This window comes from Pimephales promelas, chromosome 19 (assembly GCF_988280905.1).
Source record: "Pimephales promelas chromosome 19, fPimPro1.hap1.1, whole genome shotgun sequence".
Classification (NCBI taxonomy): Eukaryota; Metazoa; Chordata; class Actinopteri; order Cypriniformes; family Leuciscidae; genus Pimephales; species Pimephales promelas.
This window is the reverse complement of record NC_142787.1, coordinates 18629566-18644697: the sequence shown is the minus strand read 5'-3', so window position 1 is coordinate 18644697 and position 15132 is coordinate 18629566. Positions and strand designations below refer to the sequence as shown.

The 15132-nt window shown below is 34.6% G+C and overlaps 1 protein-coding gene across 3 annotated transcripts in view; it reads left to right on the top strand.

The window, feature by feature from the left end:
* Positions 1-15132, top strand: part of nsmfa (NMDA receptor synaptonuclear signaling and neuronal migration factor a) — a 48975-nt gene that overhangs the window by 23640 nt on the left and 10203 nt on the right. For all 3 annotated transcript variants that reach the window (XM_089123565.1, XM_089123564.1, XM_089123566.1), the window contains 7 exons: positions 6648-6700; positions 7057-7146; positions 10985-11112; positions 12751-12834; positions 13248-13281; positions 14725-14795; positions 15043-15122. In XM_089123565.1, the coding sequence (XP_088979691.1) occupies positions 6648-6700; positions 7057-7146; positions 10985-11112; positions 12751-12834; positions 13248-13281; positions 14725-14795; positions 15043-15122 (540 nt within the window). The remainder of the gene's footprint in view (positions 1-6647; positions 6701-7056; positions 7147-10984; positions 11113-12750; positions 12835-13247; positions 13282-14724; positions 14796-15042; positions 15123-15132) is intronic.

The following is a 15132-nucleotide window of genomic DNA, read 5'->3' as shown; positions in this document are numbered from 1 at the left end:
GTGGTATGGAAGTAAAAGCTGAGGTGACTAGAAATAACACATCGTTCACCTGAAATTGAAATTTGTCATCAATAACCTTATGTCCTCATGTCATTTGAAACCTGAATGACTTCTGTAGAACTTCGATAAAAATACTTTGAGGAATGTCCAGCAGCTGAATAGGGTCTAGAGCTGTCAAGCTCCAAAAATGGCATGGGAAGCACTATAAAATCAACTCATGAAACTTTCTCACTACATTTCTATTCTTTAAATAAATTTTATACCATAGGACAACTTTATATGGCAAATTTATGGTACTTTTCGTGATTTTTGAAGTGTGATTGCTCCAAGATTACATAGAAGAGCACCCAATATAGTAATACAATCAATGTACAGGTAAATGTGTTTAAAGAAATCACACTGTAAAATCTAACATTGTTCTTACTAAGAATTTTTTGTTAACTTTACTTAAAGTGCAATAATTTGTTGAACTTACTAAAAATTTCTTAGTAATCTGTACTGTTTGCATGTGTGCTTTCGTTACTCAGAAAAACCTTGTAAAAGTTACTTGACTGGTTTGAGTACCATTTTCAATTTGCATTCGCTCATTTTCCAGTCATCTTGAGTGTTATTGTCAATACACCTAAATATTTTTGGGAGAACATCAAAATTCTTTAGTTGACTTGTTGATTTCCCTTTCTCACCATTATTGTGATTGATGTTCCCTTTGGTTGGTCACTTGGAACTTAATTTATATTATTGTTCTCTTCCAATTGTTTGCAGTGATGCAACTTGAAATCATAATTTCAATATTTGATTTCAAAGGAAGTGAAGTAATTTATATATATATATATATATATGAAGAGTTCAGATGCAAAAGCCTCTAAGTGCCATTTGAAATTTTCTTCTAAAATGATAATTTTTATCAAGCTTGTATATTTAAGTTCAGTGATTTCACTTAAATGGCAATGATAATTACCTATTAATTGTTATTTAAGTGAAATTACTGAACTTAAATATACAAGTTTAATAAAAATCATCATTAAAGAAGAAAATTTCAAATGGCATTTAGAGGCTTTTGCATCTGAACTCTTCATATATATATATATATATATATATATACAAACACACATACTTAAATTAATTAATAAATTATATATAACATAAATATATTTCATGTATAATAATGATCTTTTAACATTTTATTGCTAACGCTTATGGCATAAATCTTTAATTGGGTTGATATAATCCCTCTATATTTGTGACAATATCTTGCAATTTTGGTTGAGTCACACACAGACTTCAACATTCAGCATGCAAACCACAACAGTGGTAACATTTAAAAAAAATAATTTAATTAATTAGACATTACAATTTTATTTGCTGTCTCTTTTCAGTATAACCCCAATAACGATAGCAAATAAAATTGTAATAAAGCCAAAAATAGTAAAATAAAGCAATTAATTTATTCATGCTGCAATGCACTCTGGGAGTACACTTCCTCGGTTCACAGATACTGGAAAGTAAAAGATCAAGTATAATATAGAAATTATTTTAAGTTACTGGAACTCTCTTGTAAGTGTACACTACTAGGCATGCACTTGTTAGTTCTACATATTATTCCTATTTCACTTTACTCAGTTTTTTGAGTGCAATCGGTTTGCATGCTTTTTTCAAGGTGTACTAATTGGATTTTACAGTGCATAATATGTGGTGCTCACTAGTACAGATCCAAATGACGTCCAGCTCTACCTCTAATGGGTTATGAGTTATGTTTAGCGATAAGGTTATAGATAGGGTTAGGGTGTAGTTGGTCAATTTAGCTCCACCCATTAGATCCAGCAAGACATCAAGCTGCTCCACCTGTTGGCTTTGCAGCCTCTCAAAAAAAAAGAAAGTTTAACAGGTTTGGAACAACGTGGGGGTGAGGAAATGATGACAGAATTTTTATTTTTGGTGAAGTATTATTTTTGAAAAGGAAAGGGGCATGATTGAGGAAATAGAATTATTTAACAGCGTGAGAGAGGGGGTGATGAAATTAAAGAGCTAATATAGGAGCAGTGATTGCAGACATGGGACAGAGAGAGTGAGAGAATGAAAAGAGACAATGGTGAAGAAAGGCTCTGACTCATCCTTAGCTGCGGGGGCGAGGGAGGTTTCTCTCTCTCTCTCTCTCTCTCTCTCTCTCTCTCTCTCTCTCTCTCTCTCTCTCTCTCTCTCTCTCTCTCTCTCTCTCTAATGCATGTGGGTGTAAATAAGCCGTAAGACGGACAGGAAAGGAGATTTCTCCATACCTCCCTCCTCTCACAGGTGGGCACAGTTCTGTCACATGTGTAAACAGAGCCCTGTTTCTCTCTTCCTCTCCTGTTTTTGCTTCACTCCTCCTGTCCCTTCATTACTTCCCTTCCAATTAGTAATGATCTACAATGTAATTATGTCACAAAACAGGACACTTTGAGAAAAACAGAAACGGACTCAATAAAATTACATTTTCCTACACAATGCATTGGCTAATGAGAATCTGCTTCCCCAGTGCCCTAGCCACGTGTAGAACTGCATTTTTGCCAAGAGTGTTGTTTTTGTTTGAATAAGGACTACAAGGCCCTATTTGCATCCCAAATGACGTACTAAGCACTTATATACAGTATGTGGTGTAAAAGGTTATTTTGTCGTTCTTCGAAGTCTGATAGATAGCCCTTCCCATTTGGCTACCTATTTAAAGCTGCGACTGTTGTGGACTGTGCGAATGGGGTCCAACATTCCCAACACTATCTCACGACCAATTCGTACGAATTCGACGCATGATTAAAAAGTGGCTAATTCGTACGACCTCACTCGTACTAATTTGTACGATTTGTCTAAACCCACGTGATGGTTAGGTTTAGGGGCGGGGTAAGGTTTAGGTCATTCGTACGAATTCATACGAATTGGCCAAGTCGTAAAATATGTACGATTTAGCAAAATTGTATTAATTCGTACGAGTGAGGTCGTATGAATTGTTACGAATTAGCCACTTTTTAATCATTCGTCGAATTCGTACAACTTGGTCGTGAGATCGGGTTGCAAGTTGACATTCCACAATTATTTTTTTTCTTTCTTTCAGATAAATAAGTGTATGAACCAGTATAAAGTGGCCTTTTTCTTTTTGGAATTTTCATTGTGAACACACTACTTATACGGTTATACTACAAAATTGCTTAGAATAGTGCATAAATACGCAATGAACGCAAGTGCTTGAATTCATGTGTAAATGGAAATGTTTTGCAAGGTGTTCGAAGACAATTTATAATGCAAGTATGCGTTACAATCTCTGCATTGCCAAAATGGGTGCTATAAGTGTGCATTAACATAAACTCTTTTACACTCAGTCTACTCATTCAGGCTGTTGTTTAGTTGATAAATGTTCAGCAGAATTCTCATGAAATTCAAATTAGTTGCTAACAAATTTAGGAGTAGAGTTGCTCTAAAGAAACATACAGTGTATCTTGTTGCATTCTGTCAGATCAGATATCACCTTTGATGATGAACTTGCTTCTTGACAGTTCAGAAATGCTATTGACAGAAAGTATGCTCTATAAAGTATACATGTATGTAATTACAGATACAGTCCAGATATTCTAAATCTGGCATGTTCCATGTGTCTGTGCTGGTGTTCACATACCTATATACTATATACTGTAGTAAGGAAGTAGGCATATTCGGATTTGGGTTTGATTATGAATGTTAAGTATTAATCTTGCAAAGCTATTCACCAGGATATCTATGGCTGAATTCAGAATAGTGTACTGGCATATTACTAGCAGTTCCACATACGGCAAAACTATAGCCAAAATATATGCTATTCTGAAGTAGTATGGTATTTGACCCTACTCTACTTAGTTTTTTTTACGTGACCTCCCACATTTACGGGAATTCCCACCTGGAGGGCATAAAAAGGCTTTTCTCGGCTGCCAGCCAGTTATTTTTACTAGGCTTGTATAACTACTATTGAAATAAGACCAATTAAAAGACCAATTTTAGTATACACATTACTGATGATACATTATTTACATGATGATACATGATACATAATACATCTTATGAAATGCTTAATGTGGATTAACACAGTATGTTTTATTAATTAGCTGAATTTGATCCTCCAATATCACTATGTACAGGCAAATAGATGAACTCAGATAATGAACGCAATTCGCAAAGTTTCAATGTTAAGCGTTTTCCCATAGAAAACCTTTATAGAGAAAACAATCTGCAATTTGGCACGTTGAGTTCATATTCTGGGCTCATCAGCTTGCCTGTGTATAGTATATTATCAAGGTGTTTACTGAATTTGATCGTAATATCGCTGTCTCATTTGATCTTAATATCACAGTAAGCCAGTGGCCAAATTTGAGTGAATTAAATACTCTGGCAGGTGCTGTAAATGTGAAAAAAATTGGCAGTTTATTCACATGTTTTTGTTGTTCTTCTTTTGAGAGGTGATTAAATATTTGTGGCTTGATATGGATGAAAATTTGTCAGGCCTGTGATGCAGTTCTGTGGATGTTTTCGCACCAGCCATGTGACTAAAAAAAAAGATGAATACCTGGAAAAAGCTAGTATTCCATTAGCATTCCCATTCATTTCAATGCAATTTTGCGCACTTTGAAATCTGCATCTAGAAAGACTGTGTAAAGTCTTTTTAATGCTTTAAAGGGTCATAAAATGCCATTTTCATAGAAGTTAATTTGATTCTTTAGGGTCTAAATGAAAAGTTTGTAATATACTTAAATTAAAAAATCTCATTAGTATTGTAAGAAAACACAAATTTTACCTGGTCACAAACTGCTCCGTTTTCAGCATGCTGCTTCAGTACATATTCCGGTAACACTTTACAATACGTGTGCACTAATAAGCATTAATTCATGCTTAACTAATGCACAGATAATATTGAATTAATGTGTAACTAATGATTATCTAAGCTATTCATTAATGATTACCACATTAGGAACTAATTAAGAGTCTGTAAGGTTAATGTATTAGTTCATACATAAATTGTTATTAATTAAATATGTAATTGTGGATTAATTCCATAATAACTAATATTGTTAATTAATATGTTAATTACCAGAATGAGCCAAAGCCTTGTATTTCAACTTCCAGATAATATGACAGGTACACTAATAAGCATTAATTCATGATTAATTACTTAATTGTTAGCGCAAATTCATGTGAAAATTACTACAATTACTAAATGACTAGTTAATAATGATGTGCCTCATCAAGTAAAGTCATAGCATAATGATACCCTTGCAAATCATTAGCTAATGATTAATTAAAGCAGACAACTGGCAGTTGAAGTGCATAGCCTTGTCTAATTGTGGTAATTAACACATTAATGTACACTATTAGTTAATAAAATATGTTATTAAGGAATTAATGGACAATGACACATTGAATTAATTGCAATTAATTTATTACTTAATCTATTAATCATATAGACTCTTTATTAGTTCCTTATGCAGTAATCATTAATTAATGGTTTAGTTCTTCATGAGTTATACATTAACTCATGATTTTCTGTGCATTAGTTAAGCATGAATTAATGCATATTAGTGCGCCCATATTGTAAAGTGTTACTCATATTCCTTTATATGATAATGAGCTTCGCTCATTCCGCCCCTCCGTTCTATGAGCGTTTTGACAACGCACGTGGAGTCAGTGTTGCCAGACATACGATAATTATCGTATTTTAATTATAATTATCCCAGAACACCACAATCGCTTAGGCGCCATTCTGCTCCAGTGTATCAACAATGGCGGACTATGATGACAGCTCGCTCAGGGCGAGGATGTGTTGAAACGCTGCTGTCAATCAACAATCGGGAGGGGCGTCCATTTATTGACATCACAAAAACGAACGGCTCAATTTGAGGCAGGGCACAGCCAACACACATTTCAGTACAATCAACTTGTTAAAAGTGCGTGTACCATTATATGACCCCTTTGAGTGCCTCAAAACTCATAATTTGATTTGATAGGTAATGGCACAGACATTTGGTAACCATCTACAGCCACAGTAACACAAGAACTAGGCTATGTAAGACAAGAACTAGGTATGTAAGTGTTAGCCTAGCATTCACATCAGCATCTGCATACTTGCATAGAGTATGTTTTTGACCTAAGAATGCTTCTGTCGTTTTCTCTGTCCCCTTTTTCCACCCCTTACTAGTTTTTCAAACATTACAAATGTACAGTTGTCATGGATATAAGAGTACAGTTGTGTACAGTTGTCATTGAGTAACAGTGGTGTGGGACAGACTCTACTGCAGTGGCATTTTTCCCTGTCTGCTTTCTTAGTCAGCTGGAGAGATGCCAAATGGCTCAAAGAAAGTACACACTTGCTGGTTCAATACTGCAAGGAGCAAGGACGTCTGCTCGAGTCTCCATCAGCCTACGTGGTGCAAATATTTAGCGAAGCGCTTGGGTTTCGTATGGCCTTCAAAATATGTTTGCTCTTTTGAACGACCCAATGGAAATCTCTTCACGTCTTCAAGCGCGGAAATGATATGATTCATTGACTGCCGAGCAAAGGGTTTTCGGTGTAATGTCACACACATGCTGTTGATGTTTTCTTGTGGTCTTGATGACCTGATTTATCCTTCTTCCACTTTTTTCTGACTAATTTCTAGGAATTTCCGGAAGCATTTAAGAATGGTGGGCAGCAGAAGAATGAAAGCACAAAGTGAGTCTATGTGTGAATATGCAGTATGAATGATTGCACAGCTCCATTTGTGTCTGTTTCATGTGTTTTTGTTTGTGCATGTGATGCATTGCTTTGCGAATGTAGGTTAGCATGTGCATGTGTATATTGGGAATGTTTGTGTTTTGTGTGGAGGATGATTGACAGTTATGCGTCTTTGTGACCGATAAATCAATTGAGGATTGGTCGATTTTGCTTCTGTGTGTGTGATTCAAGTGTAGCAAAGGACAAATGGTTGTTGGTGTGTTTGAGTGTACTGAATGAGCTGCAGCCCACAGTCTGTGAGGATCATGGGGCGTTGTGTGCGTGTGCGTGTGACCATCTCTCCAATTCACTAGCATTTGCAGAGCGCAGGGCGAAGAGTTTCAACCGATCCTGGAGCGATCCGACCCCTGTCAAACAAGACTCGCTACACGACTCAAAAGACAGTGAGTCCACCTGTACACACACAAGCACACATACACGGATACACCTACATGCCACTTTGACATGCTTAGCGTTCCCATATGTCAAGATCACTATATTAAATGTTTGACAGAACCAGTTAATACTTACTGTTCAAATGCTTGGCATCAGTAAGATTTTTTTCTTTAATGTTTCTGGAAGAAGTCTTTTAAGATTGAACACGAATAAAGTTCAAGATAACTTATATCAATGAAGTGGAGACAACGTTTTTTTAATCAGTTTTATTTTGATAATCATGACACAATGTAACATTGCGACTACATGAACCTTAATTTATCAACTATTAACGATCGTCAACGAGAAACTAGGGAGGCCAAAGACCGGCAAGGCGATAGTTGTGATTGTGTCCACCTTGGTTGCACTAATGGAGTATCAGGTTAAGGAGGCAGCAAAACTCGGTCAGCCATGTTCACTCTGGTTTTGTTTTCGCATCATACATGTGTTTACAGTGGAAGTACGATGCGGCTGAGCTGGCGAATAACATGTCATAACCAGACATTTGGTGATTGGCTTACGGGTAACCAATGATTTTATACTTCAGCCAAGCCATAACAGACTCCAATTATACCAATTAAGACTCAGACACACCAATTATGCCATACCAGACTCTGTCTAAGAAGCATAGCGAAGTATTACCAGGCCACAGATGATCTGCAGTTATGTAATCATTATGTCACCATAGAGCGCTTGGGTTGAACTGGTTTCCCTCAAAGTTGACTGCAGCTGAAGAATTGAGATGTATAGATTCTGCTATTGGGAATGTATTGCATCTGTTGTAAAAGAAATCCACAGCGAATTCATTTTAAAGGGATACTCCACTTTTTTTGGAAATAGGCTAATTTTACAATTTCCCCAGAGGTTAAACAGTTGGGTTTTACCGTTTTCAGATGTATTCAGCCGATTTTCTGATATTTAGAAGAATATCAGTAAACAGACAGTTTCTGGTCTCATTGACTTCCACAGTATATTTTTTTTCCTACTATGGAAGTCAATGAGACCAGAAACGGTCTGGTTACTGATATTCTTATAAATATCAGAAAATTGGCTGAATGGATTTGAAAACGGTAAAACTCAAATGTTTAACTCTGGGGGAGTTGTAAAATGAGCCTATTTCCAAAAAAAGTGGAGTATCCCTTTCAAAGACAAATAGAGAACTGCAATCAAGGCCTTTTTGTCGATCGGAAAGATGTGTTTGCCATCCTTCCTACGGGATTTGGCAAAGCTGACTCCGATGGTCGCTAAGAAGATAAAAACCCTGTTTTGTGGTTTCTCCTTTGGTCGCACTCATGGAGAACCAAGTAAGAAGCAACACTCATTATTTTACTACTTCTTCCAGCAAGCGTGCGGTTGAGTACTGTTAAAGGGACACTCCACAACTCCCCCAGAGTTAAACAGTTTAGTTTTACCGTTTTCAAATCCATTGAGCCGATTTTCTGAAAAAGTGGAGTATCCCTTTAACAACTATGTGTAGTTCATAAAAAAAAAACGTAGCTCATAAAAAAAACACTTATTGCGTTGCTCTGATTGGTTGTAGGTCTATCCAATTAAGTGTAGAGTTGGTGTTTTTTTTTTCTCATAAGCAAAGCCCTGTAGAGTGCCGAAGTGATGACAACACTTTTATTTGTTGGACAACACGGAAGCTAGCGGCGCATGTGTTCCCTCGATCGAAAAGCTATGCATTTTCCCCATAGACTTTTGGAAAATCGAAAAAAAAAAATAAGATCTGTGTTTAACAAAGAGTTGTGACCCTGTTTTGTCTACCAAGATAATCTTTACAAGTTCTAATATATACAAGTTACACAATAAAGTTTAAAAAAACACAAGCAGGTTATAACTGTGTGTTTTATATCATAAATCAAAACGTGAAAATATTTAGAGGCTTTGTTCTCCACAGACCTTATTTCAGGCGATTTAGCAAAAACCCATTAAAAAATCCCATAGACTTTAGAGCGAGGGAACCGGGCGTGCTAAAATGCTAACTCACTTCCGCGTTTTGGCCTACAAAGTGACGTCGTAACTTCGGCACTCTATGGAGCAGTTTCAGACTCACATTCTGACTAGAATATGAGTATAACGAAGTCAGGCTAGAAGGTATTATTTCTTAAAAAGAATCTTACTGACACCAAACTTTTGAATGTTAGTGCACAGAAAAATCCTCAGAAGCCATCTTGGAAGTTTTTGCAGACCCTATGGAACACTTCTATAACCCACACATACACAGTCTCGCAGTGACGTGCCTCCCCTGCTCTTGATGCTGATCCTGTTTGTCTGTCTTCCCTTGAGCGTGGTTCTGTCCCGAATATGTGCTCCTCTCTTTCTCTCTCTGTGAGTATATGTACTGCCTGGAGCGTCTGAACTCTGGAGTTGTATGTGTGTGTGCACACTAGAATTCTGTGTCAGCATGTTAATTCTGCGTGTAATTTGTCTTTGGACTTATTTGTGTCATCATTCTTTACACCTGTGTCTTTGGGGAGCCTGATGAACGATTGCAAACATTTGACTTAAAAGTTGTAATATTTGTTTGTTTGCTTTTCTCTGTCCATTTTATCTCTCTAGCTGCCTGGTGTTCTGTCATGCTGGTTTTCTAATGGAGTTTTTTCTTTCCCTTGTACTGTCTTTCATACTACTGACATTACTGTCAGTCATTTACAGTTGTATATTTGTAACTCTAGGTGTACTGTATATTTAAATGGACTGCAGTCAAACAAGTGATTCAGGATTGAAATGTTTTATATTTTTAATCATACTTGGTGTGAAGAGGCTTTCACAGTATATTCCTGAAAATCATCTTACATTTCTTGCCGTTTTGGCTTTTAAAGGGATAGTTCACCCAAAAATGGAAATACTGTCATAATTTTCTCATCCTCATGTCATTTCAAACCCACAATTTGTTAACTTTTTGGTGGAAAATGAAGGAATTTTGATCTGTTCACACAAAGTTATGAATTCAGACCAGAGTTATTTTAGTATTATTTACTATTATAGTATTTATAAATTATTTTTATTGATACTTTGTTTTTTGTACTTCTATTGTACTTTTTACTTTCTATATACAGCTTTCCAGTACATTTTTATTTATTAATACAGTTTATGTTTTATTTAAACTTATTTTTTTCATTCAGTTGCAACATTTCTAAGTTTTTTTCATATAATATTTGTCTTATTTTGTTTTTCAATATTTACAATTTTACTTGAAATTTTACTTGACTTGAAATGTTAAGCAATATGAAATATAGATAATGTCACATGAAATACTTTTATGATGTAAAAGTTAAAAACAAAAATCCTTTTGGGGGGTTTGTTTTTGATGTTGTTTTGGAGCTTGACAGCAGTGTTCACTATTATCTTTCTGTGGGATGTCCTTAAAAATTCTCTTTATATGTTCCACATAAAAATATAACAGCATAAAGGTTTGGAATAACATTTTTTGGTGAACTTTTTCTTTTTTCAGAATATGACTCCTAACATGGAAACAAAACTAAGAGTGAAGGTTCACACCTAAATTACTGCAGTCCATATAAAAAAATTAAATAAAAAATAACAAAAAAAAAAAAAAAAAAAAAAATATATATATATATATATATATATATATATATATATTTACTGCATCTATCTTAGCTTTGTCTTTTTATCTGGTCTTGCCATTTCTGTTCTTCTGTCCGTTAATGTTCTTCTGACCTTTCTCTTTCTCCACCTCTATTCTCATCTTCTCATTCTTCTCTTGTCATCTTTGTGTTTATTCTGCTTTGCCTGTGTCCAGCATTGAACTGTCCATCTCTGCTGTGTTGTGTGGTGCCACAGGTGGCGATCTGCAGACCACTTGCTGTACTCCAGACGAGGGCGGATGTGAAGACATGGACTGGGAGGAGGAGAGAGAGATGGAGAGACTGGCATGTGAGGGGGATGACTTCATCCCTCCTAAAATTATGGTACACATTATTGTTTTTTTTTATTTTATTGTAATTTAGTTTTTATTAAAAATATATAGTTTTTTCCTTCTAATGCAAGGGAACGGTCCAAAATCCATATTCAGGCAGCTTTAAAGGGCTCCACATGACCCCAGCTGAATAAGGGTGTTATAGCCAAACAATCTGTCATTTTCAGAAGAAAAAAAAAATGCTGCAAAGGAAGTTCACAAGATAGTTGAGTTTATGACCTCTCACGTGTATGCAAGTTGGGAAGGTGACATAAACAGAAATAATTGTTTACATTTTTTTATTTTATTGTTAAAAATGGTTTGTTTGTGAGTGTATCCTGGATGTAAACTTCTATTGTAAACAATGGCGCCTATGTTATGTGTAACCTTCCACATGTGCATACATCACGTGAGAGGTCGTGAACTTATAGAGAGCTGTCAGTCTATAAATGGGAAAACAAAGTAACTTACTTATTGGAAATGTAATGCAAGTTAGAAAAAAGATATTTTGTTGTAGATTTTAAAATAATGAGTTACTTTACAAGTTGAAAAAAGTAATCTTTGAACGTGTTTTGTGGAGCTGGACCAAGGTGAGCATTTGTAGTTAAAAAAATATAGAATTTCCTTTTTTTTTTCTCTCTGAAATTGACCAGTGTTGGGGCAAGTAATGCATTATAGGTTGTTATGTACTCAGATTACTTTTTTCAACTTGTAAAGTATGTCATTGTTGGGTAAGTTACTCTAAAAAAGTAATTAATTACTAGTTACTAATTACCTCTTCAACAGTGTAATTAGATTACTAGAACTAATTACTCTCTTTAAAAAGTATTTAATTACTTTTAATTACTAATTACTTTCAACATTACTAATTACTGACATTTCACACATTTTTCATACATATTTTACAATAATTCATACGAATTTGTAAGAGTGCGGTCGTACATTTTAGACACCTCATAAAATGCATACGAATCGCTGTGAGACCGGATTGATCTACACAGTATTTACCTCAATTACATCAGAAGTAACTGTAATTAAATTACAGATAAATGAAGAGTAATCCCTTACTTTACATTTTCAATGGAAAAGTAATTAAATTACAGTAATTTTACAGTATTTTGGATGTAACTTTTAACCCCCAAAAAGCTACAGACTGCAGCTTTAAATGTAAGTTTTGAGCTTTCTCCTGTGTCCTATTCTTGTTCAATGCAGAATGGCATTACAGCTGAAAGTTTAGTTTGAGCTCCACAGCCTGCACCCTCTACATGTGTCAGTTTACATATCCTTTGACTTGAGGCTTGATTCATTTGGTCTGAAATGGCCTTTATATTTGCTAAAAATGACTCATCATTTCACCTTATTCTTCGCTGGGGTCATGTGGAGTCCTTTGAACCTGCCTAAATGTGGATTTTGGCCTGCTAAAAAATGATCTACGTTGAGCACCATTCACTTGTATATTAAATCATGGAAAGTTTTCCTTCAAAACCTTAATTTCTCTTTGGCTAAGTAAAGAAAGTCATATACAGCTTGGATGGTCTTGAATTAGATAATATGGAAATTTTCATTTTTGGCTGAACTTTTCCTTTAAATACATTTCATTAAAAATCAAATATAAAGATCCTTTTCATTTTTGTGATTTTGTATCTTTTAGCTGATCTCATCGAAAGTGCCCAAAGCAGAATATGTTCCCAATATTATTCGAAAGGAGGATCCTTCTATTATACCCATACTCTATGTAAGTCAAACCTGTGTTTACTCTGCATCACTTAGTATGACATGACATATCATCAAAATATTACACGTGACATCAAGTTTTTATGTCAAAAACACTAGATATCAATTTAAAGGTTACGGATGGATAATGCCCTGTGCAATAAAGACAAGGTAAAGGATGAGATATAGCTGGACATGTCACAAAATACTGTCCAGAGTCTTTAGACAAACAAGTGAAGAGCAAACGACACCACGTCCTCAACTGCACAAAGAAAAGCAGGAGCCAGTGATGTTATCTAGACCGGACGAGTGCATATTAGTGATTCGTGAAATTAAGCATTATACAAAGAACATTTTCCCTTTACAATCAGTCCTGCAATGTCATTCAGTCTTATCTGTGTATTTGTATTGATTGCTTTTATTATTTATCTCCAGGATCATGAGCATGCCACGTTTGATGATATTCTGGGTATGTAGCTTCATGTGTTGATTGTTTATTGTGTGTTTGTGTACTTTTTTGTGTATTTGATCACTTTACCCCTTGCCTGGTGGTTTCAGTGTGGAATGACGGTGCGTTCTGTATTGATTTTTGCACCAGCCAGCATGAGGAACACAAAAACAATTGGATTCCTGATAAATGACACTGGATCAGAGAAGCAGCAATATTTTTTATTGACTGTTATATTACAGTGTAGGACTCACACACAGTCACTGATAAATCATAAATGAAACTCTGAATTTGAACAATCATGTTAATTATATTGTTGATCTTTGTCTATTTGTTTGTGCATGCAACATATAAATATAAAATATAAAACGTAAGGTCCTATTGGTTAACCTCATTTAACAATAACAAATGTATCGCTCGTTCTTAGTTATTTTACAATATTTATTAATATTTGTTAATATTATTTAATAAAAGTACATTGTTAGTTTGTGTTACCTCAGGTCCATTTAATAATATTAACAGATACAACCTTTGATTTTAATTATGTATTGGTAAAGGTTGAAATTAAAACAAACTAAGATTAATAAATGTGTTAGAAATGTTTTTCATTGTAAGTTCATGTTGATTTATGTTAACAAATAAAACCTTATTGTAAACTAATATTTAAGATGAAATGGAAATATAATATAATAATACGGAAATTATGTTGTTATATATTATATTATATTATATTATATCATATTACATAATGTAATAAAATATAATTTAACATAGTATTAAATTATATTATATTACATTATATTATATCACATTATAATTTAAAATAATGTAATATAATTATAATACATTATACATAATATATTACTATATTATATTATATTATATTATATTTATTATGTTATAAAAGGTAAACCTCAGGAATAAAATAAATCATTATAATGATCAAAACAACTAAAATTTTATTCATAAAGCACTTTCAAAACCATAAGAATGACTCAACGTGCTATAAATAAATAGCATAGAACTCTAAAATTATTTCAAACATAAAATAACATTAAATCACAACAGCAATGAAGTTGATTAAGTTCGATTAATTTTCAGACAAAGTGAGATTAAATAATTATGAATTATTATTATTATGAAAGTGTCCATAATAAAACTTGATCATTTTAATTTAAGGGTTTGCAGGAAAATCAATATTCCAGCAATGCAAGAAAATTTTGCCTTGATGTCCAAGTTGTTATATATTGAATAAGATGACAGAACGGTGACTTTTACATTTAAAGTAAAACCAGGGATAAAGTCGAATCCTAGGGTCAGATCTGGTTTCATAAACATTGCCATGACCTCTCCCCAATAAGAGAACATTTTTAAAGCCTTAGACATTGTCAACTTATGATATTGCATGTAAATGATACACTAGCAGTGCTGGTCATCCTGATAGTGTGTTTGTTTTTTGTGCAGAGGAGATTGAGAAGAGGCTGACAGCCTACAGGAAGGGCTCAAAGATCTGGCGCATGATGATCTTCTGTCAGGTAAGAGAAAAACTAGGCCAACAAACACACACAAAATGACAGGAAATGAGACTGCAAGTGCATCAGAGCGAATCAGCAGTGTCTGGAGGAATAATACTGCCCAACTGTCTCTTCAGTTTGATGTTGTGTGTTCAGACGGACAGAAATTCACTGGTTCACTCTGTCAGTTCAGAGGATAGTACTGATCTCCTATTTCTTTGAGTTTGATGTTAATGTAAGGTTTCAAATGTGTCATTTTCTGTCTCAGGGCGGCCCAGGACACCTGTACTTGCTGAAGAATAAAGTGGCCACTTTTGCCAAGGTCGAGAAAGAAGAAGACATGAGCCAGTTAGTGAGA